Source organism: Sciurus carolinensis, chromosome 19 (assembly GCF_902686445.1).
Source record: "Sciurus carolinensis chromosome 19, mSciCar1.2, whole genome shotgun sequence".
NCBI classification, from domain to species: Eukaryota; Metazoa; Chordata; class Mammalia; order Rodentia; family Sciuridae; genus Sciurus; species Sciurus carolinensis.
In genome coordinates, this window is record NC_062231.1 from 8913151 (window position 1) to 8940553 (window position 27403).

Sequence of the window (27403 nt, forward strand, 5' to 3'; positions counted from 1 at the left end):
AAGAAAACCCTGCCTTAAAGTCGCTGAAGCTGAAGTTCTGGGTTCAATTCACAGCAAGTGAAACACAAAAACTAAAGCCAGGTGTGGTGGTGGCATGCCTCTGATCCTGAGGACCAGCCACGCAAATTCATGAGACCCTGTCTAAAACATTAGAAAGGAGTGGGAATTTGCTTCAGTGTAAAGTGCCCTTGGGTTGAGTCCCTAGTATAGCAAAAATCAAAAGCAACAGCCCAAAGTCTGTGATCTGTTCTCATTAATTCCTGGATTGGCCACATTGGACTGTCACTCAGAGGTGGTTCACTAGGCTCAGAGTCAGGGGGCAGGACCTGAGCACCTGTCCAATCAGAGGCACCTGGGTGAGAACTGCCCAATCCCCATGCAGCCAGTGAGGAGGGCGGGCTTCTGAAACCTAGCGCTGGCCTTGGTCTTGGAGCCGCCATTCTCCGGATCCACTTCTGGCTTTTCCTCCTGTGCTCAGGAGCCCCAGGTTTCTGTGTGACACAGGGAAGGAGAGACTCCAAGGGAGAACATGGGGCAGAGTGAAGAGCAGGAAATGGTGAGTGTGCTTCAGGCAGCTGGAGACGGGGTGAAGCCCAAGTCCTTGGGACTGTTGGTGGCGGGAGTGGAAATGGCGGCGGGGCTGCTCCTGGTCCTCTCAGTCAGTGGTCCATTGTCTTCCTCTCTGGGGCTCAGCCCTCAATCCCCATGTCTACATCTAGTGAGTCTGGTAGGTGGACCCTGTGCATCTTGTCACATGAGTGCATGGTGTCCTCAGCCTCGGCCTGAAGCCCCAAGAGAACATCAGGGTGCTGGCAGCCCAGCGTCTCCTGGAGTTCAGAGCAGAACATGTGGAGGATCATTAGAGGAGGACGAGGGTGTCCCTGTGCTGGCAGCCCAGCATCTTCGCAGGCTTTGTGCTGTAGACTGAGAGGATGGTGAAAGGAGGACCCCAACTCCATGGTGTTCCTGCATGAAAGGAGCTGTGGTCTCTAGAGGCCTGGGTTCCTCCTTCCTGCTGAGGTAGCTGAATATTCAGGAAGCAGCATCTCAAATTCAGAACCCTGGGCTCCATCCCAGCTATTCAGTGGTCTGTGAGTGAGTTACTGAATTTTATTTTTTTAATTGGTTCTTTTTAGTTGCACATGACAATTCATTTTGGTATAATTTTTCAAGTATGGACTATATCTTTAATTATGTCCCATTTCTTGTAGATGTTCATGACTGTGAAATACACTATCATATATTCATGGCTATATATAGGAAAATTTTTTAAATTTTCAGCTCCAGTTCGTATTACCAATGTCAATTTTCCAACTCAACATTATCAGTTTGTTTCCCAGGCTAGGTTTCAATTTGACAAAATATTTTTTATTTCTCAACTACCATGTGGCACATGTTGAAGTTTTTGTTTCATATTTGTGAACAATTTATGTGAGAGGGAAGCAGAGAAATATCACTTGACCATTTGAACAAACTTTGTGCCTCTCATCCACCTGTCTTCCAAGGCACAGACACATTATCACAATATTTTGTGTTAAGATTCACCAGTGAAAAATTGACTGTGTGATCCTTGTTATCTCAAACTCTCATGTCTTCCTAATCCTGTCCTTCAGAATTGACCGATATAAGATACCCACATCTGCTGCATCCATAACTCCATGGGGTATGTAGTGAATTTCAGCCTCTGAGTCTTGTTCTCTTGGAAAGCAGTTTGAATTGTTGGTGGAGTCTCTCAAGAGAGTAGCTGGATGCCCTAGAGCCTGGAGGAATCTCTTGACATTAAGTGACTCTAAATATAATTCCAGTGGCTCAGGAGGCTGAGGCAGGTGAAGCACATTTCAAAGCCAGCTGCAGCAATTTAACCAGGCACTGAGCAACTCAGCAAGACCCTGTCTCTAAATAAAATGGAAAAAATGTGCTGGAGATGTGACTCAGTTTTTAAATGCCCCTGGTTTATTCCTCTATAGCAAGAAAAAATAATTCTTCTAAAAGACTTTTGTTTTTAAATTTTTGCTACCATGAATAGTGCTGCAATGAAATTGAGTTCAGCTATTTGACAGAATGATTCCAAGTCTTTTAGATGTATACTCAGAATTATTAATGAATCACATATTTCTGTTTTAATTTTTTAAATGATTTTGCAAATTATTTTTGAAAAATTGTTACCAAATTTATATTCTCATCAACAGTTGTACAAAGGTTTCCTTTTATCCATTTCCTTAAAATCTAGAGCTTGTTTATTTTTCATGTGTTTTATAATATCCATTCCTACAGCTATAGTCAAGCTGCAGGAAATCTGTTTCCCTGTTATCTTTAATCCCTGATACAAGTTTGTTGGATCCTAGGCTTCCAAGAAACCACTGTACACTGTAAATAAAGAGGAATCTGTGATATTCAGATATTTCAGATATGCAGATATTTTTCTGCAACTGCTTTTGGGTATTTTCATCCACCTATGTGCTTGCAAGACAATGCTAATTTATTTGATTGTAATCTGTGGAGATTTGAACATGTTCAGTCACATTTACTCCAGAGATTGGAGTTTAAGGTTGTAGTCCTTTGAAGGAAAGGTGTTAAAGTTAGACTTTCACTTCCTGTACAAATCCTAGGAGTAATTGTTAGACCAGGAGATATTAGTGGGTTGAGTAGTGGAAGGATAGTAATCAGGAAGTGAAATGTCACCCAGGCTATCAATGGCATACTGTATTTCCCCCTATTAAATGCATGAATCAAGCTAGATAGAAACTCTGGTATCAGCAATAGCAGGTGGCAGAATATTCTGTCAAATTTCTTGTAAGGAAAAACTCACACCTTTGACATATAAGTCCACTTTCCTGATTCCTGTTGATGAACTCCATGGATATTCTTGAATACTCATAGAAAAATCTGTACTTTTTATCATTTGATATTGTGTATACTAGTTGCTTCTCTTTTCTGATAAAGGGTCAAAGTTTCAATACTAAAGCTGAGAAGGGGAAAGCAAAGATAAAGAATTGTTGAAACTTGCAGAGGAAAAAGAGAATAGCAGCATTTGGCAACAATTCAGAAATCAGGATACTTCCAAGTTTCTTTAGAAAATACCCCCAATGACTCAGTTAAACCAAGGCTGATTTCTTGGTCACACTAATTATTTGGTGTGTGTTGGGAAAAGGATCTACTTCTTGTGGTCACCCAGGCACCTAATGTGAGAAAACTCCATCTTAGCATAGCTGTTTCCAATACGGAGGCAGGAAATATACTGTATGGAATGATCTAGTCCATCTTGATATTATGGGCAGTGGCACACATCATCCATTCATTGTTTGATTGTCAAATAAGTCACAGATCACTGTCTTAACCTCTTTCATTTTCTATTTTCAAAACCCCTTATTTGCATCTTTGGAGATTTGAACATACTCAGTGAACTTTGACCCCAGAGCTTGGGAGTTTAGGATGTAGTCCACAGAATGAAAGATGATAGAGATGAGCTATCCAGTGAATAGAAAGCCTTCTTCCAAGAGGAGTTGGCAGGGCTGCAGTTACTGTAGAGGCAATCTGGGAGAGGGAGCTCAGGAAGTGCCAAATACCCACTAAGGCTGCAAGTGTGCCGTGGATTTTCCCTTTGAACTCTTTGATGCAGGAGAGGACAGAGAGTGACCCAGTTGTCATCTACATTAGTTGCATAAGTACCCTAACAAATCTCTTTAGGCATATAACATGTCCCTTGTGATTTAACTTCCCCTCTCCCCTGATCCCAGATGTTGAAGTCCGTGGAAGTACTTGCATAACCATAGAAGACCACCACTCTTTCTGTGGTCTTGATACTTATTACTGTCTAGATTCTTCCCCTTAAGTACTAGGTAAATTGAGATCTCTACCACAGGAAACTTTAGATTTTGGGTGTGTATATATGGTCACAATGTTTCTCTCCTCAGGGTGACAGTGACTATTGGTGATTCGGTTCCAATTATGCAGTATTTGCTAATCCTGGGCTAATGCCCAAGGTGACCCTAGGTTTTCTTCCACATTTGATGGCACATATTTTCTCTGTGGTCCAGTGTACCTAAGTCTATTGACCCATTTATTATTTTGAAACACTATGTTTATGCAATGTGTTCCTGGAGGAGGAATGGTCACCAGCATCATATGGCATTTTATTTCCAATGTCATCCTCCCTCTACTGTGAGCATAAGGCTTTTATTTCTGTGCTGAAGTTTGAGCCCATCATCTTGCATATTCTGTACACACACTTTCAGTGAACTGTGCCCCAGCACAAACATCTACCTTTAGATTTGGTTGTATCATGCCTCCACATTTTATGTTAGTCTCAATGTCATTGGATTTACAAAGTCCCTTCTATTTCTATTTAAAATACAAATAGTTTTTATATACCTATGGATTTCTGTGTTTCGAGATTGCTTGGTCTTTCATTTTTTTATTTTTTCTGGTGCTGGGGATTTGAACCCAGGGCCTTGTACTCGCAAGGCAAGCCCTCTTTGGTCTTTATTTTGGCAAAATTACACTTTAATAATACACATTGGTGTCAGGAAAGGATAATGAGTTTTTTTTTTTTTCTTGGAATTGAAGGTTTCTTGGATAAGCTTATTGCAGGATCTTCCATCTCTGGTTTGATGGTGCCCAGACCCTGTGCAGTTTGAGGGTTGTAACATGTTGTGGTACTACTATGATCTGTGTAACAGTAGATTATGTATCTTCAAGTTTCCATGGCTACATCAACACAAAGGGAAGAGAAGCATTTATGAGCATAAGTCAAGGAGTGCTAGTAGTAATCAGAAGGTAGAATGATTCTCTCCTGAGTCTCTGAAGGCAGTGTGGGTCTGCTAACCCTTTGACATTAATCTACAGCACCAAAACATACATTTGTGTAAAAGAATAAGCTTGTGTTACTTTTATCTCTGATGTTTTTGGTGTTGTCTTTCAGAAAATATAAGACTAGAAAATTTTCTGCACTTTAGACTATGTGACCAAATTGAAATGTGTTAATGTGGTAAATGTCAAAGATAAGCCATAGTTGTCCAGATTTTGCAAATATTTGGTCATCATGATGGACAGGTGACTACTTAGTATCAAAAATAGCAACACCTTGGCCAGGCAAATTCTTCAGTGTGAACTCTTAATAAATTTTGATCCTAAACTGCAGTTTCCTCATATGCCACCCATTCTGGGCATCAATATATCTCCAGAGTTTTTGTAGAGTGACTAAAAAAGTCATGAGGCAAGATTCCAGATAGGCATGTGCTTCCTGTGTAAGAGAAGCTGTGCTCCCTCAGGACCTCAGTTCTTTCTCCCCAGGTGTCACCACTTCTGTGAGACTTTCACAATATCAGAAGGGTCTCAGAAAGCATTCCCCCTAAAAACTGGAACAAGGCGGGGATGCCCTCTTTCACAACTTCTTTTCAATATTGCCCTTGAAACTCTAGCCAGAGCAATTAGACAGACCAAAGAAATTAAAGGGATACAAATAGGAAAAGAAGAACTCAAACTATCCCTATTTGCTGATGATATGATTATATACTTAGAGGAACGAGAAATTCCACCAGAAAATTTTTAGATCTCATAAGTGAATTCAGTAAAGTAGCGGGATATAAGATCAATGCATATAAATCTAATGCATTTTTATACATAAGTGATGAATCTTCAGAAAGAGAAATTAGGAAAACTACCCCATTCACAACAGCATCGAAAAAAATACAATACTTGGGAATCAATCTCACAAAAGAGGTGAAAGACCTCTACAATGAGAACTACAGAACACTAAAGAAAGAAATTAAAGAAAACCCTAGAAGATGGAATTATCTCCCATGTTCTTGGATAGGAAGAATTAATATTGCCAAAATGGCCATACTACCAAAAGTTCTATACAGATTCAGTGCAGTTCTAATTTAAATCCCAATGATGTACCTTACAGAAAGAGAGCAAGCAATTATGAAATTCATCTGGAAGAATAAAAAACCCCAAATAGCTAAAGTAATCCTTGGCAGAAAGAGTGAAGCAGGGGGTATCGCAATACCAGATCTTCAACTCTACTACAAAGCAATAGTAAGAAAAATGGCATGGTATTGGTACCAAAATAGAAAGGTGGATCAATGGTACAGAATAGAGGACATGGACACAAACCCAAATAAATACAATTTTCTCATACTAGACAAAAGGGCTGAAAATATACAATGGAGAAAAGATAACCTCTTCAACAAATGGTACTGGGAGAATTGGAAATCCATATGCAACAGAATGAAACTAAACCCATATCTCTCACCATGCACGAAACTAAACTCAAATGGATTAAGGATCTCGGAATCAGACCAGAGACCTTGCATCTTATAGAAGAAAAAGTAGGTCCAGAGCTTCAACATGTCGGCTTAGGACCTAGACTTCCTCAACAGGTCTCCCATAGCACAAGAAATAAAAGCAATAATCAATAACTGGGATAGATTCATATTAAAAAGCTTTCTCTCAGCAAAGGAAACTATCAGCAATGTGAAGAAAGAGCCTACAGAGTGGGAGAAAATCTTTGCCAATCGTACTTCAGATAGAACACTAATCTCCAGAATCTATAAAGAACTCAAAAAACTCTACACCAGAAATGCAAATGATCCAATCTACAGATGGGCTAAGGAAATGAATAGACACTTCACAGAAGAAGATCTACAAGCAATCAACAAACATATGGAAAAATGTGCAACATCTCTAGGAATAAGAGAAATGCAAATCAAAACCACACTAAGATTCCATCTCACCCCAATTAGAATGATGATTATCAAGAATACAAGCAACAACAGGTGTTGGCGAGGATGTGGGGAGAAAGGTACACTCATACATTGCTGGTGGGGCTGTGAATTGGTGCAGGCACTCTGAAAAGCAGTGTGGAGACTCCTTAGAAAACTTGGAATGGAACCACCATTTGACCCAGCTATCCCACTCCTTGTCCTATACCCAAAGGACTTAGAATCAGCCTATTACAGAGATACAGCCAAATCAATGTTCATAGCTGCTCAGTTCACAATAGCCAGATTGTGGAACCAACTTAGATGTCCTTCAATTGATGAATGGATAAAGAAACTGTGATATATATACAATGGAATATTACTCAGCCATAAGGAATGATAAAATTATGGCATTTGGAGGCAAATGGATGAAATTGGAGAATGTCATGCTAAGTGAGATAAGCCAATCTCAAAAAAACAAAGGATGAATGATATCGCTAATAAGTGGATGATGACACATAATGGGGGTGGGAGGGATTAGAGTTAGGTTTGGAGTTAGGATTAGGGAGGGGGGCAAGAATGTAGGAAGGAAGGACTGTATAGAGGGAAAAGAGGGGTGGGAGGGGTGGGGGGAAGGGAAAAATAACAGAATAAAAAAAAATCCAATTAGAACCCATCAGCATGGGCCAGGGGGACTTGGAGTTGTATGGCAATGTGGACTTGAAAGTCTGATGTCATTCTGTTGTCTTTTAAAAGTCAAGAGGTGAACCTGGGTGGAACTCTCTGGAAACTTCTCTGGGATTCCCAGTAATACTGGAGTTCTGATCCCCTCTCTCCAAGAAAACCCCCTCTCTTTCTTGAGAGTGTCCCTTTTCCCTTTTCCTATCTCTTCAAAAAACTCATGCCTGTTACTCTGAGCAACTGTCAGAAATCTTTCTGACTTGGTTGTAAGAATTGGTGTTTTAAGGGAGCAGGGGGCTTTATGCTGCCTCAACTTCCCAGAAGACCCCAGCTCTGTAAGAGTATGGACAAGCAAGTTCAGTTCCTTCTTCTGATGAAGTGTCCTGAGAGCTTGGGAGAGCCTCCTTAATATATCTTTTCTGGTTCTTTTTTATGCATGGATCTAAAATTAAGCACAGTGCTTTTTTTGGTGATAGTGCATGCCAGGATGACATATCAGAACATTTCATCAGAGCAAACTTGAGACACATCTGTTCTAATCAATTAATTTATTACCAACTTGATTGACAAATTTAGCAGGACTAAAAAATTTAAAAATCATCATATGGATTGAAATACATAATCCCTTTGCCACTACAGTATTAAACTTTTCTTATTATTCCCCAGCATAACATGTGCTAACTTACATCAGGCATTTTGTGAAACTTGTGAATGCTGGGGATTATAACAAGTAAAAGATCATGTGACAAAACAGTTCTTCAGCACATTAAGCACTGAATGACTACAAAGGGAATGAAAAAGTGAGTATTTTTCAAATTTTTTTTTAGTAAACTTAAAAAAAATTCTCAAAAATGTTATTTGCTCTTTTTAGATATACATGATAGTTGAGTGTATTTTGACATACTATACATACATGGAATGTAACTTATGCTAATTGGGATCCCATTTTTGTGGTTGTACCCAATGTGGACTTTCACTGGTCATGTATTCACGTATAAACATACGAAAGTTATGTCCCATTCAATCTATTGATGTTTTTATTCCCGTATCCCCACACTCTCCTTCATTCCCCTTTGTCAAATTCAGTGAACTTCTATTCTTCCTACGGCCCCCCTTAGCATCTGAATATCACAGAGAATATTCTGCCTTTGTTTTTTTGGGATTGGCTTATTTCACTTAGCATGATAGTCTCCAGTTCCAACTATTTACTGGCAAATGCCATAATTTCATTCTTCTTTATGGTTGAGTAATATTCCATTGTGTATATGTGTGTGTGTGTGTGTGTGTGTGTGTGTGTGTGTACATTTTCTTCATCCATTCATCTGTTGAAGGGCATCTAGATTAGTTCCATAGCTTAACCATTGTGAATTGAGCTACTATGAATATTGATGTGGCTGTGTCACTGTGGTATGCTGGTTTTGGGTCCTTTGGGTATATACTTGGGAGTGGGATGGCTGGGTCAAATGGTGGTTTCATTCCAGGTTTTCTGAGGAATTGCCACACTGCTTTCCAGAGTGGCTGCACCAATTTGCAGTCCCTCCAACAGTGTATGAGTGCACTATTTCCCCACATCCTTGCCAACATTTGTTGTCGATTGTATTCTTGATAATTGCCATTCTGACTGGAGGGACATGGAATCTCAGTGTAGTTTTAATTTGCATTTTTCTAATTGCTGGAGAAGTTGAACCTTTTTTCATATATTTGTTGATCTATTGTATTTCTTCTTCTGTCAAGTGCCTGTTCAGTTCCTTAGCCCATTTGTTGATTGGGTTATTTGTAATTTTGGTGTTAGGTTTATTGAGTTGTTAATATATTTTGGGAGTTAACTAATGCTCTATCTAAGGATCAGGTGACAAAGATTTCCCCTCATTCTGTTGGCTCTCTCTTCACGTTCTTGTTTCCTTTACTGTGAAGATGCTTTTTAGTTTGACACCATCATATTTATTGATCCTTGATTTTACTTCTTGTGCTTTAGGAGTTTTGTTGAGGAAGCTGGTTCCTAAGCTGACTTAATGGAGATTTGGGCCTACATTTTCTTCTAGTAGGAGTAGGGTCTCTGGTCTAATGCCTAGGTCCTTGATCCACTTTAAATTGAGTTTTGCACAGGGTGAGAGATAGGGGTTCAATTTCATTCTGCTACATATGGATTTCCAGTTTTCCCAGCACCATTTGTTGAAGAGGCTATCTTTTATTTTTAGTAAAATTCCTGACCCTTGTTATTCATCTACTTATTGTCATCATAAGCATGTTATACAAAATAAAATTTTGAAATTTAGGGGATGACTTTTCTTCTGTCTGTCAGCAAAGGTACCAAGAAGGTAAGCTAGCAATTCGCAAGTATATTTGATGGTATAATATAGTTGTATGTCATAAAAAACAAACAAACTGTTGTCTTCATAGTAAAAGTGAAAGAAAGCACAATTCAACTAAATTAGCATGCTTATGGGACTGTGACTCTGAAAACCCGCCTTCCAAGTCGCAGAGTGAGGTAGGTAGTGTGCTTTTTGTGTTTACTAAATGTAACGTGTTTGTTTTGGTTCTCCATTGTGGTGCAACAGATGACAACTTATTGACTGAAGATGACACACATCATCTCAGTCTCAGTGGCTCAGGAACCTGGGCGTGGTTTAGCTTGGAGCCTCTGGCTCCGGGTTTCTCATGAGCTGCCATCAAGCTGTGGGCTGGAGCTATAGCAGCTTCACTACCTGAAGAGTGTGTGGCTGTGGGCAAGTTTCAGAAGATCCATTGCTGAGTTTGACCACGTGGGGCCTTCCATAGGGACTGCAGGGAGACACAGAAGTTGGCTGCCCTAAGAGTGCGATCCAAGGAGAGTACCAGAGAGCACGGAGTCCGAAGCCACAGGAGTGACCTGCATCACATTTTCTATTTTCTGTTGATTAGAAAAGACTCAGTAAGTTCAGCCCACCTAAGAGGAGTAAATCACCAGGAAGAGATATTGTTGGGGCCTAATTTAGAGGCTGCCTGCTGTAGTCTGCTATTTTAAATGTAATATTTTGTTGTCGTTGCAGTACTGGGGACTAAACCCATGGACTGGTTGGCATAATCTAGGCAAGAGTTCTATGCACTGAGCTACATTTCCAACCTTTAAATGTAGAATTTTAAAATAGAAAATACATTCCCTTGGTTAAAGATTTAAACTGTTCAAGATGATATGTAGGAAGAAGTTTTCCTCATACTCCTATCTGCCAGTCCCCTCCTTGAGCAAATTGTTATCATTTTCCTGTGTATCCTTTCAGGAACATTCTGCCAAACTTGAAACTGGAAGACAGGAGCTCCATGGATATGAGCACAAAGCCACTTTAATCTTCCCTTCTCTCTTGCCAGTTCAAACCTGCTTTGCAAAGATAACTCTTTCCTACTTCTTGGATACAATCTGAGGTGAACACTGTGACTTTTCATCTCCTTGTCAGGGAAAGAGTTCTCCAGTCATTTTCAGTCATAACAGTTTCATTTCAGAAAAAAAAGATCTAGTCCTGAGCAATACATAGTCAGACTTGGAACTATGGGCCTCTCCCCTTTCTTTTTCTACCTCCTTTCTCAGTCTATCTTTATCAGGCTGGGGATGGGAATTCCAGGACTTTCTTTTTCATTTTAGCTCTTTAGGCTTCTTCAGAGATTTTCTCACAGAAAGACTCAACTGTGACTTCTTCGTGTTTGCAAATTCTCTTCTTCATTAGTATTTTCTTCCAAGGACAATTCTCTAGCTCTTTGGAGGTATTGTCACTTCAGCCCTGGAAAAACCTCCTGAGACAGCCCCATGAGAAGCTCCCTCCCTCTCATCCTCCTTCTGGCCCTGGGAAGCTCTCACTCAACCTTGGTGAATCTTAGATTCTTTGGAACACTGGTGCAGACTGCCCTTGCTCTTTGAGGGTTTTTAATTTCTCGAACTACTTTTAGTAATCCTTATGTCCTGGGAACAAGGAATGTTTACCATATCTCTACAGGACTTAAAATCCAAAAGAAGAGATGTATCTGCTGGTTGATCAAATGCTTGTCTTGTATGGGTTGGAAGTGAAAGAGTTGTCTTGTAGAACTTATTTCCCACATGTTGAGATACCTTTGAAGACAAAATAATAACAGTAATTAAGTGTGTGAATTCATTCAATAACCCAGCACTAACCACAGATGGCAGAGAGACTGAAGTGATTTCAGACATGGAGCCTGTACAGGGTTTGTAGGATCACAGTGCTAGAATCTGTTGAGCTTTTTCTTTCCCTTGGAATCATACAGTGTTTTCATCCATAAAGCTGTGTGTCAGCATGGCTCTGATTTTCCAGTTCCCCTTCCTGGTTCTGCTGTGGTTCACAGGCACTGACCGTGACTCTACTCCCAGTGCACACCATCTTGACCTTCCCTAGTGGTTCCATGAGAGGGTCCCCCCCCAACACCTCCACCAACAGCCAGTCAGTCCTTCCCCTGGCTGGTCACTGGCTAGACAAATGAAGCTGCTCTGAGGCTTGGTGCCCTGTCACTGACTGGGACCCTACTCTGGACTTCAGCTGATCTTGCTACAAACCTGACCCTGGATGGAACCCAGACCACACTGTCTCAGATCAGACCCCAAACTACTTTTCTTCTGATAATATATCTGAGTTCCAAGTCCCAGTAGCTTTTTCTCTTCCATCCATCATTTTCATTGTATGACTAGTTCAGATCCACTTTCTAAGTTTCTGGGCTTGGGGGTTGTGCTGGCTATTATGGGGCTTTCCTTTGATCTCCATTTTGGATGTGGAGACCTGTCGGGGTACTGCAGACCCCCAGCCCTTCGGCGTGGCCAAGATGGCGCCTGGCAAGATGCCAAGGAAGTGCTGAGAACAAAACCAGGTACCTCCAGCAGACTAATACTCTCTGCCAACAAGTGGCGTATTTTGAGGAAGTTAATGTGATTGGCCATGGGTCCTCGTGGACACTGCATGATTGCTATATCCACACTATTGTGCTCCATTACTGTCCATGCTTTTCCCTCGTGATCTATAAGCTGATTGGTTGTTGTATGTAATGTAAGGCGCTTGCAAGAGCGGCCCGCCGCTGCCGGCCAGCCAGAAGAAGCAGACTGCAGAAAATAAAGAACTTGCCCTGATCCAGTTTCGTGTTTCTCTGCGGGCAGGGGAACGCGATAGATGGTGCCGAAACCCGGGACCTTTTATTTTTTCTTTCCTATCTGTTGACCCCTTTTTGTTCACATTCTGATACAACTCTTATGAAATTTTTGAATTTAGATAAATCACTCTATTTTAATAAGATTAAATATTTTGTTATTTATAGTACTCTTAATTGAAACACAGGTGAAACTTTTGGGACCCTTTATATATAGAATTCCACTTGTTAGGACATAACTTCTAATAACCTTGTTTTTAGTTTAGTGATGACACAAAGCAAGTTTAAACCCTTTTTATTTACCAACGTATGAAAACACCAATAATGTTTAAGTATGTTACCCCATGTAATTTAAGAAGTTAAAAGTACTTGATGTTATTTAACAATTAGCATTTTAACTTTGTAAATTAACCAGACGTCTCTACAAACACATTTGAGTAATCCCATACATGTTAACTCCAATTTATTTATTTTATAAAAACCAAGATATCAGACAAGTGTCCTGAACAGGATCCGTTGCCTCTTTCCTGCTGAAGAAAAGTCCTAGAAGCAATTGATATTAGACATTGTTTAACATTAACATTTCATTAGTTTGACCACCTGGAGACTTGCAAGTTATTTTCAAAGATATTTTACTTTTATTAGTTTACCCAATTTAAATTGAACCTTTTTAAATCACGTGAATAAAAGTATTTGGATCCATTTTTAAATTTTAATTTTAAGAGCGCTCAGTTTTGACAAAACATGACATTAGACAGCACGACATACAGATAACATAAAATCAAAGGCCTTGTAACTTTATAGGTAAATGTTCATTGCAATGAAACAGATGTTTAAAAATTTCAGTTGAATAAAAAATAGAACTGATCAAAAAGAAAAAAAAATCATTAACCTAGGTATGCAGGATCAAAATTATGAGCTCAAAAATACAGCATTAAAGAAAAACAAAACAAACAAAGAATCCTAGAAAATAAGTTAGTTAAGTTTAAAACGGACACCTTTTTTTTTTTTTCTTCAGGTTACCCCTCCTCCTTCCCGCTGAGACTGCTGTAATTTATATTCCATTGTAGGCTTTGACAAGGCCAGGCAGGGGGGAGGGAGGATCACCCAGGACTTTTTAACCCTTTTTTTACCTGGTTGAGAAATCAGATTAGGTTTGAATGCAGAAAATCATGAAACAATTATCTCCCAATACTTGTGGGGACTATGGCTACTATATTATGTTCCCACTCTTTCTGAAGTCTGAGAACATGATCGTTCCTCTTTAATTTCTTCTAAGATCTGACTTCCTTCTTCTAAAGGCCCCTTTAAATCCCTAAAAGGGTTTTTTGATTTACCTTGCTGCATCAAACAAGATTTAACAAGTGACCATATTGCCAGAGTTCCCATTGGCAAAGGCTCGCGTCTCTCCGCGTCGCGCAAATCCTCTCCTAGCTGTTCCCACTGAGGAAGATTTAATAATCCCTCGTCTAAAAACCACGGAGAGACTTTCTCTACAGTATCTAGGAACTTGAAGGCCGTGTTTGCCTTCAATGGTGTTCTGTGATTTTTTAAAAGTTCTCTAAGAGGCCGCTGCATTCTAATCTTAGACAGATCTGTTCCCATGACTACGAGGTAGTTTACTAGTTTAAACACACAAACAAAAGACAGGCGCGCGCACGCACACACGCTCACTCACACACGCACACAGTTTGGTACCACTTGACTCGTCCCTCCCACGGGGAATCTTTTGTGATGAATCGTCCCTCCCACGGGGATCCTTTTGTGATAAATCGTCCCTCCTGTGGGGAACCTCTTGTGATGAATCGTCCCTCCTCTGGGGAACCTCTTGTGATGAATCGTCCCTCCTCTGGGGAACCTCTTGTGATGAATCGTCCCTCCTCTGGGGAACCTCTTGTGATGAATCGTCCCTCCTATGGGGAACCTCTTTTTATGACTCGTCCCTCTTACGGGGATCCTTTTGTGATAAATTGTCGCAGCTCCGCGAACCTCGAGACGTCTCACCTTTTGAACTCTCAGACTAATTTTTCTTGATTTGAGAACTTATGTGAACTTACCCTTATATTTTTTCTCGTTCCCGGTCTTGATTCGGCACCATCTATCGCGTTCCCCTGCCCACAGAGAAACACGAAACCGGATCAGGGCAAGTTCTTTATTTTCTGCAGTCTGCTTCTTCTGGCTGGCCGGCAGCGGCGGGCCGCTCTTGCAAGCGCCTTACATTACATACAACAACCAATCAGCTTATAGATCATGAGGGAAAAGCATGGACAGTAATGGAGCACAATAGTGTGGATATAGCAATCATGCAGTGTCCACGAGGACCCATGGCCAATCACATTAACTTCCTCAAAATATGCCACTTGTTGGCAGAGAGTATTAGTCTGCTGGAGGTACCTGGTTTTGTTCTCAGCACTTCCTTGGCATCTTGCCAGGTGCCATCTTGGCCACGCCGAAGGGCTGGGGGTCTGCAGTACCCCGACAGCTCCCCCTTTTTTATTTATTAAAAGTTTTAAAGCAGGAAATTTATCAAGCTGCTATTCTCCAGATAAACTTGTCTGTAATGGTAATTTTAAGCTTATAAAGAGTAAATTTCATTGGGGATTAATTTCTATCATTTAGTGTTCTACTAGAGGACCTGTTATCAATAGGATATATGTAAAATTGGTTATATTTTACACTGAGATAAAAAATTTCAAATGTAAATGTATTTCTAAACATTAGAGCCTGACTTGTTTAAAGGTTAATTTTGTGAAACATGAAAATATTTTGCCACTTTGACACACAAAAGGAAAGTTAAAAGCTCTCTCAGCCTTTCTTTGATTCATGTTTTAGATACAATGTTAAATTGTGTTAATTATAAAGTTTGTATAGACTCAGGAAACAGTATATGTAAACTACTTAATGATATTTAAGGAAGAAGCAAAGATCAACATCAGAATTAGAACACTTAAGATCTATAAAGAGTCACGCCTTACCTGAGATAAGGCTCTGCCTCCCACCTTACTGCATGTTAGAGTGACTCCAAAATAAGTCAGACTTCAGCTTATTTAAAGTTATAATCAAAAGATTGGTTTTTGTTGTAAAATTACTATGATCTCAAATAGGAAATATAATGTGGTTCTCAGTCAAAATTCAAGATAGCTATTATACAAGCAGAATATATTTTTACTCTTGCTAATTTCATTTTGTAAAACTGTTACCTGTTAATGTTTTACAAAAGTAGCTGCTTCAAAAACACGCAACCTAGGTAACTTATGATAATAAGCCATCACCTATAGAACAGATAGTGGTAACTTCCAGAACTAATGCAGACTCCAATTAGATAAAAGGGTAAATAACTGTAAAGTTATGAACATTAAAGTTAAAGCCCAGTACTCTCACTTTATGACTGGTGAAACTGGCTTGCTGGATGATTAAGATCAAACTTAGAGATTGGAATTAAATACAGAAGGCAAGATAGGCCAGTATTTGGATCTTTTGCCCTCAGTCAGCCTGAACCCAGGGAATAAGAGGACTTCTCTAAGGAGTGCTGCAACTCTGGGTCACACAACCTCCTGATCAAGGAGATTGTTGAGACTAGAGGATGAAGAATCGCTCAGTGCATCTGCTGCAGAGGAGGGTCATGAAAAAAGGGAGACATCCCTTAATGCTTCCTAAGGAAGTCACCTCATCAAGGAGACCCTGCCTAACCAATGGTACTGGAGGAGCTAAGAAGCTGCTCTTCAGTTCTCTACAAGTGGCCCCTGTGGGAACTCAGCTGACTCTTTAACAAGATAGGAACCAGGTCAATTTGACCAGCTTGGTCCTAGACACCCAGCAAAACAGTAAAAACCAAAATATAGCCATTCTTGGGCATTGAAGAGAAATAATAATTAAATGTAACTTAGGATGTACACTTATGTTAGTCCACTAGAATGAAGACTAGAAGCTACAAATAAAAGAAAGATTCTTCAGCAAATGTGCCTGATAACTATCAAGAGAAACTGCCAGAGTCAGAAGTTTTTAGTCAGTTTAAGGCCTGCAGATCTTCCTAAGCTACACAGGTAGACTTAATCTATGTTTGCTCGTATGATTACCTAGCCCTAAGTAACAGAAATATAGAGCTCTCTACTAAACACAGGTTATACCAATAAAGGGATATTTTACACAATCAGATGACTTAAGTAGCTTAACTATATTTTTGGGGATATCTATGACATTAAAAGTTACATGTTGTGTTTACATTCCTGATAACCTGGACAATGTTAAAGTTCTCAAATAAAGGCCTTGTCCTTTCCAGCCTTTGCTAGGTCTAGTTATGGGAACAATTTCTCAGTTCTTCCACCTCCTGGTGAAAGATTGACTTCTGTCATTTTCATGATACTCAGTGGCATGTTCCAGATGCTGCAACATTTACTTTGTACTAATTTCATTTCAGTACTCATGTCTTTTTGTTCTTCTATCATAGAAGCACCCACCCCCAGATGACTTCAACCTGCTCCTCCCCAATCAGACTTCTACCTCGGACCCCTCGATTGACCCGATTTTTAAAAAAGGAACTCCAAACTGCTTGCCCCTCACTGCCCCCTTTCAGCTTCGAAGCAGCCAGAACGACCGACGCCCCCTTTTCCTTGAAGCAGTTGGGAGTTCCTATAGCTGAAGCGGAGAATGAAGCCAGAATTAAGGACAGGTAGTTAGTGTAGAAATAGGGAATCGGGTCAATTCGAGGAAATGAAGCCATGAAGCCATCTGCCTTTGCAAATGTCAAGGATCTCCGGAGCCCATTGATTACCAAATTTACCTGCCTATAGGGGATGTAGGGTGCACTCACTTCTCGGGACTTTCAAAATATCAGCTTTCTCCCTGCCGGGAGAGGTCTGTATTATTCCCTTTAAACAATTCAAACTATGGTCCTTACTCAACAGTACCAAATGATTAAGCAAACTGATAACCGAGGCAGGATAGACAAATGGATATAAGATTCTATCCATGATAAACAAAAGGGGGAATAGAGGAGACCTTCAGGTCCCCTAAAGATAAACTTTCTCTTTGTCTCTTTGTTTGGATTTTTTTTTAACTCTGGGTAATAAGGGTAACCCGGTGCTTTACTGGAGCTGCGGCTCAGTTTGTGTGTTTCCACGGAATAAACTAACTTACAACCTCTTTTTAGTCTCTTAGGAGGAACAGTTCAACTATGTAAGAAAACAACTGCTTCTCTCAATTGTACTTCAGATTTGTGCTATCTCTCAATGTTAAAATGCTTCTAGGTTCCTGCTGGCAGACTTAATGTGTGTTCCTACCTTCCTACCAGTCCCAGTCTCTGTTACAGATGATGAATTGCCAATATTGCTTTCCAGAAATAAGAGGGACTTTGGAATCACCGTAGCAGTCATTACCACCATAGTTGCATCAGCAGCAGCAGTCGCCGCAGCAGCTGTAGCCTTGACGACATCAGTACAGTCAGCAACTAAGCTTAATGAAGTGGTCCAGCAGACAGCTACTGCTCTGTCTACTCAACAAACAGTGGATCAACACCTAAAAGCAGGACTACTTTTGGTGAACCAGCGTGTGGACTTACTTCAAGAACAAATGGACCTTTTACAAGAACTGTTAAGCGTGGGGTGTATTTATCATCTGCCGGGACTGTGCATTACACCTGTAGCTTATCATAATCTTAGTTATGCAGCAAATTTGTCTAAAATCATATCTACTCAGCTACGTGCCAATTGGTCTTATAAATTTGATAATCTTACTGCCATTCTTAGATCACAAATTGTTAGCCTTAATTCTACTAGAGTTAATGTAGCCCCTATATCTGAAATGCAAAATTGGTTATCTTCTTCCTTCAGTTTTGTAAAGCAATGGGCAGGAATGGGAGCATTGTGTGTGTTAATGATCATTGCAATTATCTTCCTCACACGCTTTATCATGCGTATACGCCAAGTTCATGCCAGAGATCGCATCATTTTCCATCAAGCCATGATGGCCTTAGAGGCTGGCAGCTCTCCTCAAGTCTGGCTGAGCATGCTGGATCGGTAGTCAATGACGGGTAAGGAAGGAGGTAACCGCGTACCGACCTAAGACAGGAGCTGTAGCATGCTCTGCAGTTATCCGATGATGGGTAAGGACGATGGTTGACCACTCCGCCTAAGACAGGGACGATCCCGAGCCAGCATTCTTTTAATAAATAAAAAAGGGGGAGCTGTCGGGGTACTGCAGACCCCCAGCCCTTCGGCGTGGCCAAGATGGCGCCTGGCAAGATGCCAAGGAAGTGCTGAGAACAAAACCAGGTACCTCCAGCAGACTAATACTCTCTGCCAACAAGTGGCGTATTTTGAGGAAGTTAATGTGATTGGCCATGGGTCCTCGTGGACACTGCATGATTGCTATATCCACACTATTGTGCTCCATTACTGTCCATGCTTTTCCCTCGTGATCTATAAGCTGATTGGTTGTTGTATGTAATGTAAGGCGCTTGCAAGAGCGGCCTGCCGCTGCCGGCCAGCCAGAAGAAGCAGACTGCAGAAAATAAAGAACTTGCCCTGATCCGGTTTCGTGTTTCTCTGCGGGCAGGGGAATGCGATAGAGACCTTGTTATCTTAACCAGTGATGAACTTTGGCTGTTCATCTTCTAGATCTTCCACATGTTACTTAAAGTCTTCCAATTCTGCCACTTCAATTCCCAATCCCAAGGACTTTATGACCATCCTTCCCCTGATCTTCTGAGGGAGCCCTGTCCTCTTATGCTGGCACATGGTGCCTGAGATATAGTAGCTCAGTTGGGCTTCACAGAGGTATATATACTAAAATATATATTATAATGAATGATATATATATATAAATGATATATATTATATATAACATATAATACATAAATTATATATATATTAAAATGAATGATATATTAAAGCCAAAGAATATTTGACTTGAGGAAAAAATGATGAAGTCATAAGTATGCCAAGAAATATAATATCCTCACTAAAGAAAAGTAAATAATTTAAAAATGAATGCCATATTGTTTCAATGTAAATTTCTTAGTTTTAACAAATGTACCATGTTGATAAGATGTTAAAATTGGGGAAAACTAGGTAAACTAAGTACAATCTTTATAACCTCACTATCTCTAAAATCATTCCAAAATAAAACGTTGAAAAAGAAAAAAAAAAAAAGAAGGATCTCCAATCTAAGATACTCTTTCTTCATTGTATTTGCTCATGGGTGTAATAAATTCTCACATTTTGAGTTCCCTCACCACATTTGCCATTGTCCATTATCCCTCTCTAGTTCCCAGGATCATCAACTATTTTTCCCATGAACACTGAAACAGACACAGCATATTCCCATTTTTCTCCAAGTAATGAATGGTAGTTTAAAAAATATTTATATTCAGGTGATTACAATTTCACATGGGAGTTTAGGAGATAATCATTGCCTGACTCTGTTGCAAAAAGATTTTGTACTCTCTTCCTTCAATCTTCTATAGGCACAGTCATCTTATCAGAATGTATTTGGAAACTGTTCTTATATGAAACTGGACTGTCCCCCAAATTATTTGCGTTGGTAACCTAGTCTCCAGGGCAGCAAGACTCAGAGGTGGGACTTTTAGGCTAATATAGAATCACAAAACTTCTGCATCTTCAGTAGATGAATGTGTCAGTATCTCCCTGTTGTCCTGGGACACAGAATATACTTAGAAGAAAAGGGTCACTGGCAGGTTCACTGCACAGGTTTATCTTCTTCCAACATCTTCCTTCTCTCTGCTGCCTAGATTCCATGAGCTCAGCAGATTTTATCCATGTCTTTCTTCCATGTTTATACCTTGGAGACAGCCTAGCATGGACTGAATTCTTTGAAAGTGTAATTCAAAATAAAAAAAAAATCTCTTTTAAGTTATTCTTCTCAGGTATTTTGGTCTCATAGATGAAAAGTTAACTAATACTGAAAGAATACAAACTAATGTCCTCATCCACCATCATTTTTTTCCAAGCAATAAATATCACAGTTGCCAGGGTAATAAACTTGATGTCCACAGCTGTGATTTCTCTTAGTTTTATAGAGCCTTATTGGTGTCTGGTCATCTCTTCTTAGATGACAGTCAGAGGAATGCGGAGATGATTATCAGGAGCATAGCCTGTTATCTATGGCTTAGAAGGATTTCCTATTATCCCTTTGGTCTACATAGGTAACCTTTTGGGAAATGAATATATAAAGATTTTTCTTCACTACCTCCTTTTTGTGGAGATTTTTGGTAATCTGTAAATTGGTATTGAAGGGAAAATAGAGAATTTATTTTTTGCTCTGATATGTGAAAGAAGGAAAATTAAAACAAAGTATAAGGAAAACTCAAACATGTACATGTGTTCCAAAATAAACAATGTCCCTCAGTAAGTAAAAATAGGTGTTGCATAATAGCGCAGGTGACACAATGAGTAGACTTGAAGAGTAGGTCTAACAATTAATACTGTTCATTTCTTGGTTTGACCTTCAAGATTTGTTCACTTATTTAAAGTTCCATTTTTAGTAATTGCAAAATGGATTTTGTTATTAGAGCTTAAAACACTAAAGATGTATCCAAAGAAGAAGGATAGAGTTGAATTTCAGAAAAATTACTGTCCTTATTTTACATTAACCAAAATTTTTCTTCACTATTTTCTTTTTCCTGAATGCTGATAGCAAGATTATCACATCTTTTCCAGTTTCAGAGGTGATTTTAAATCAGATTCCAGAGCTTAACTTTGTAAAATCTATCAGAAAAATTAAAAAAAAAATTTCCTCCATTGTGACTGCATAAATATCAATACATTTCCTCAAGTTTGTGTGTCAGATAAGTTGGTGAGTTATGGCTTTACCACATCAAATTTTCTCTCCTAAGATATTGTGACTGTCAATCATATATCCTATTCTGGATATTGCAGTTTAATGTAAATTATTATATTTTGCTTTGTATGTAAGGTGTCCCCCAAAAGCCCACTTTTGAGACAACGTGAGAAGGTTCAGAGAAGTGATTGGATTGTGAGAGTCTTAACTCCATCAGGTGTTTAATGCCATGATTGGAATTAACTGTGGTAACTGAAGGGGTAGGTAGAGTGTGGCTGGAGGAAATTGGAATTGGGGCGTGCCTTTGGGGTATGTATTTTTATCTGGAGAGTGGAGACTCTCTTTTTTGCTCTCTGATTGCACTGTGAGCTGTTTCCCTCTGCCACACTCTTCCACTGTGATGTTCAGGCTCACCTCAATCCCTGAGGAGTGGAGCGAGCCTTATATAGACTAAGACCTCTGAAACCATCAGCTCTTAAATAAACTGTTCTTCCTCTACAATTTTATTTTCAGCTCTTTAGTCACAGCAGCAAAATAGGTGACTAAACCAGTCATATATATCATAGTGCTTTGCAAATCCTGAGTTGCTCACATAAAATTCACCATCTACTAAGTCATTATTACTATGGAGATAGCAACAAAATCACATATACATTTTCTGAAAAATGTTGATGCTTGTGCTTTTCCTCTTGAGGAATACATTGTAAGCAACCTACACATGTTTTTCCTCTTGTACACATAAACATTAAGTTTGGGCAGGCATGATCATGCACACCTGTAATCCCACCTACTCAGGAGACTAATGCAGAATTAAAGTTTGACATTAGCCTTCACAATTTAGTGAGACTCAGTGTCAGAATAAAAAACAACAAAATAAGGAGAGTTGTCAGTGGTAAATGAATTTTCCCTGAGTTCAATACCTAGTACAAAAGTACATAAGCAAAATCCCACTGAATTTGAATGTTCTTACTCACATCACAGTGGGCAGTTTCTCTTTCAAACTGTATCAATACAGTGGGGTACAGGGATGACCTGAGCTCTGTGACTTCCAGCTAAAACTAGTCTTGAGAATACAAAAGGAGTTCTAGAAAGGTCCATGTGTTCTGATGCATGTAGAGTCAGATTATTAAGAGATAGATTTGAATTGTAGGTAATCACTCCTGAGAAAGAAGACCAGGGAAGAAGAAGAAAGCAGATGTAGCTGGTTTTCAGGTGTGTTTCATGTCTAGGGCTGCATTTACCTTCCAAAATATCATGTATTTTAAATTTGCAAACTTTCTTCCCTACTATTTATTTTTTTTGATAGCATGACTTAAACTACTTTATTTCCTTTATAGAAGATAATTTGTAGCTCTTTATTATAGGAACATCTCCTCATTGTGCACACTTCAGTATTATTCATGTGATGCATTCATGACCTATAGTGTTGAACATATTTCTTTTAGATATTTAAAAGTGTTAGTTCCATAGATTTGCATTTGCTATTGTAGAGTCATTAGATATTGCTAAGGAAGTAAACCATACTTAGTTTTTTTAACATTCCATCTGGATGCTCCATCAACTTAGAATTAACAAAATGCACATTAAAAGAGGATTCCATTCATTGCCTGTGGTAACAAAGTTTTGAAAGAGAATAATTAGAAGAGGATCACTCTCCATTGCATTCAAGAGCCCAAATCTGTCCTCCTTGGTCCCCTTTCATCCACATTGTAAGGTATAAAGCCACCTTTCTCTCCCGTTACAGGAAATCTGACCTTCCAATCACTTATCAGTCTGCGTTCCTCTAACCTCTCATGTTACAGGAATTTCCGGCTTACATTGCAGTGATCCTCCTGCCTCCCACATTACGTTCAAATATGTCATTGGTCCATCAGTCAGTCTGTAATAATTCTCCTCCACGATTGGTTCCTCCCAGCCTGTGAAATTCCAATATCTGAGAAGAAACCATGCGCCATGCTCTCCTTTTCTTCTTTCCTTTTCCCCCAAGCGGATGTGAATCGTCCGCATAAAATAAAAGTTCCTCGTGTGAGACCTGTGTCTGCGGAGCATTTTTCTGGGAGCTAAGGATGAACCATAACTGCCCCTAACACACATGAGTCTTAGCAAGGCCTATTTTTTGTTTTCCCTGCCTAGAGGAGTCAGGATGGAACCACCTCATTGGGCAAATTAGCCCAAATTTGGAGCATTGAATCATGGTTCATATCAGACCAGGCATGGGCTCTGAAGTCTCTGGAAATCCACATCCATCCACTCCTCAGCTGCTTTCTCAAGGAAGCCATCCCACCCTACCACAACTTCCAAGTCTCAGATGAAGATTTCCAAAGATTTCCAAAAGATTCAAATGATTTCCAAAGATTTCTCAACCAGTAAGTTGTCCTGCAGCTCTCTGCATGTCCGAAGACTTTGAGGGATGGAGATGAACCAGCTCACCTCAGAAACAAGATGGGTCCTGTCTGTCATGCTGTCCTGAACAAAATTGGGCTAACCTGACCACACTCTCCCAAACTGCCCACCTTGTGCTTTTAATGGGGCTGTGTCAATCGCACGCACGTGGATGACAGATTAGACATGTTCTTGTCTTGGTACTTCCCCTGACTCAGGCATGATGAGGTTTGGACTGCTGTCCCTTGTGTGGGCATCACAGACTGTCATAGCCATAGGAGTTTCTTGCCCTCCAGGCATGTCCTGCCACCTGGGCCTCTTGCTCCTCTGAACTTCCCAGCACCCTGTTCCAAGCCCTCCCTTGGTGCCAGCACCTCTTTCCTCTGTCCATCTGCCTTGGAGCAGCTCTGGACAAGTGTGACATGGGAAGATTTTCAGCACTGCCACTGGGTTCAACCCATCACTTCCTTTACTATGACAAGCATGATGTGCACCATATTAACCTTGAGTATCAGTCTGAGAGGACTGGGAGAAAAAGTTGACATAGGGAGCAAGGAACAGATTCCAGCTGGAAACCCATGTTCTGAGAGTTCGTCTTCATCTTTCCCATCAATGTCTGTAGACTTGACCCTTACATCTCCCCTGGGGACAAAATTCTTTGAGCCCAATTCAGTGGTCTTCCCCTTAATTTTACATGCTCATAATGAATGATGACATTAATCTTGAATCTTTTGGCATCCCTTCCATTAAGCCAGAATTGCTTTCTCATAGTTCATAATAGAAAGATGGTCATTATACTAAAGAAAACCAGGAAAAGAAGAGACTCATAGTCTACAATATTAAAGTGTCTATTCAACTACCCTTTAGCACTTCTATAACATGGAACACGTGCACAGATAAAATGTCAAGTAAAACTTTTATCAGAAGAAGATTGACATTTTGCTCTACTTTTTATTTTATTTTATTTTGCTTCATTGTGGCCACTCCTATCAAAATCATGATGCTGTCCTTTTACATTAATTGCTATTTTATACAAAATCTATCTGCCATAATGATAATATCTATATCCCATAATGATAATAGATTTCTCTTTATTAAGTATCTCCTTAGAATGTTTTAAAATATTCTATGTAAACCATCTTGTTTTATACAGAAATTGTTTTTTTTTTAAATTTCTCTTTACTTGTGACTTGCTTTGGAGAACAAAAACTCTCACGTTTGTTTATTAGACATTGGCTTTGTAATTGGAGGCTTGAAGGAAACCATAGCTTTGTATGTCTTCATTTTATTCCACCTCAAGTTCAAAGACATACACATTCTAATCTCCTTGCATTTTCAATAGAAGAAACAGTTTTAAAAAAGCCTTTTTATCAGTACATTAATATTCAAAAATGTAGTTCATAGATGATAAGTGAAAAGTATCAAAAAGAATAAAAGACTCAGAAATTTTAACTCTTTAAATCTGTTCTTCAATGTTATATCTCAGTAATGTCATAAAAAAACAAAGCATCAATCCCAAGTTGAATTATAATTTTAAGAATTGAATGCTTTTACTTTCATTTACATGAAAGGTTTTCTGTGGTTTTATTGCATTAAAAAGTTGCTGTTTTTGCATAGGACCTAAAATGAAAATTTAATCAATTTGATTTTATTGCACTCAATATGTTTGCATTACTCTTCTCAGTTATAATAACTATCAATAACTGCTCTGAAAATTCTGTAATTTCAGACTTTATTTTGACATTTATGTTCCTTTTTATGAATTGTAGGCCAAGTAGACTTTGAAAAACCCAGGAAAGCATTCATTGGATGTTTGACCACATGTCCTCAAAGATTACCAAAAAAAAGAAAAAAGAAAAAAGAGAAGTATTACACTGTCAATAGATTATTTTGGGTGTATGCATTAAGATATGAGAAACTCTTGGAGTGAAAGGTATATATTTGAAATGATCAAAAAGGATTCTTGTTGCTATTTGATATTGTAGCAAAATGCACAAAGTGCTGAAAATATTTGAATTCAGATTTATTAATGAACTCTTCTTTAGTGTTCTACCTCGTTATTCTTGGACCAGTGCCACTGGCATTAATAATAGAGAGCTTGCTACATACTCAGAAACCCAGCTCCTATCCCAGGAGTACTGACTTCATCTATGCATTAGCAACACATCCAATCCTTGTCTGTGCTCATTACAATTTGGGAAGCAATCATCTAACTCAGTATGAGTGTCTCATCTGAGAAATATATAAAATTCATTTAATAAAATAAAAATGTAGTCCTTAAATATAATCTTGTTTATTTTAATTTTACATTTCATTTCACAAATGTGTAGAATATACACATTTTTTGAACTTCTGTCTTCCTCTTTCCTCAGAGTTACATAATACATTAGACATCAAGCATTGTAAAAAAGTATCTTATTGAATCATCTTTGTCAGAACCAGTTCTCTTAACTCTCATTGGGTTAAGTTAAAACGTCTGTGAATGATCATGAGGTCAAAGTGTCATTTAGATATTTATTCTTATTTCAGGAACCATTGACATTCATGGATGTGGCCATTGATTTCTCTCAAGAGGAATGGGAATACCTGGACCCGGCTCAGCAGAAATTATTCAGAGATGTGATGTTGGAGAACTACAGAAACCTGGTCTTTCTGGGTGAGTGAGCTTCCCTTCAGAATCTTGATTCACTATCAATACTGAATGTCCTTCCTTTGTAGAGTATCTCTTGGTAGGTTCCACTGTGCATGAATGAGTTTCAGATACTTACTTTCATGGAAATATATTGGGAAATTGTTGATATAGACAGGAAAATATTAATTATATTTCTTTTTATGTTTAACCCCATTCTTTCTTGATATGATGTACACCCCTCACTTCAGATTTGTCAAAGAAATTCAACAGAATCATATATTGTGACCTACCCCTTAAATGTATTTCCTTATCTTTGATTCATTCTCTTTACTGTTGACATTTGGAAATTGTGCTCAGTATTAGAAGAGTGCAATGTTTTTTATATATTCTAATGGGTCTGTCAGGAAACAATATTTGGGGAAATAATTTTCCAGAATTTGGTCTTACTCTAATGAAAACAGTACTAGGACATAAACATCAGTAATTACATGGAGGATTCCCAACAGTAATTCCACTTTACAGTAAACAATCCTCACTGTCTCCAAGCCATTCCTATTCACATTTATGGACCAAAGGAAAGATCCATGTAATCTAAAGAGACAAGAGACACTAGTTGTTTTAACAGGTTTTTTTTTTTTTCTGCTGTGACCAAAAGATCCGACAAGATCATTTTAAGGAAAAAAAGTTATTTGTGGTTCATGGTTTCAAAGGTCATTGTCTATAAATAGCCAGCTCCATTTTGGGGGGCTTGACAGGAGGCTGAACATTATGCTGAAAGGTTTTGGTGGAGGAATGTGGTTCTCATGATGATTAGAAAACTGAGAGGTACAGACTCCAGAGACCAGGTACAGAGACGCACTTGAGGTGTGCCTCCAATGACCCACCTCCTCCAGCCAACCCTACCAGACCACAGCTACCTAGAGCTCAGTTAATTTTATCCAAGGACCAGTTCTCTGATTGGGTAAATGCTCTCATAACCCAGTCACTTCACCCTCAACCTTTTCACTTCATCTCACACATGGGCTTTTGGGGATACTTTACCTCCAAAATATAAGAGCAACCATATATACAGGTGGGTACATATGAATAA

General features: G+C 39.2%; 1 protein-coding gene across 1 annotated transcript; it reads left to right on the forward strand.

The window, feature by feature from the left end:
• The first annotated feature begins 447 nt into the window (after positions 1-447).
• On the forward strand, positions 448-26903 carry LOC124970973 (zinc finger protein 610-like). Its single transcript, XM_047534585.1, has 3 exons — positions 448-556; positions 26211-26337; positions 26860-26903. The coding sequence occupies exons 1-3, from the start codon at positions 530-532 to the stop codon at positions 26901-26903; spliced, it is 198 nt and encodes a 65-aa protein (XP_047390541.1). The 5' UTR covers positions 448-529.
• The last annotated feature ends 500 nt before the right edge of the window (positions 26904-27403 follow it).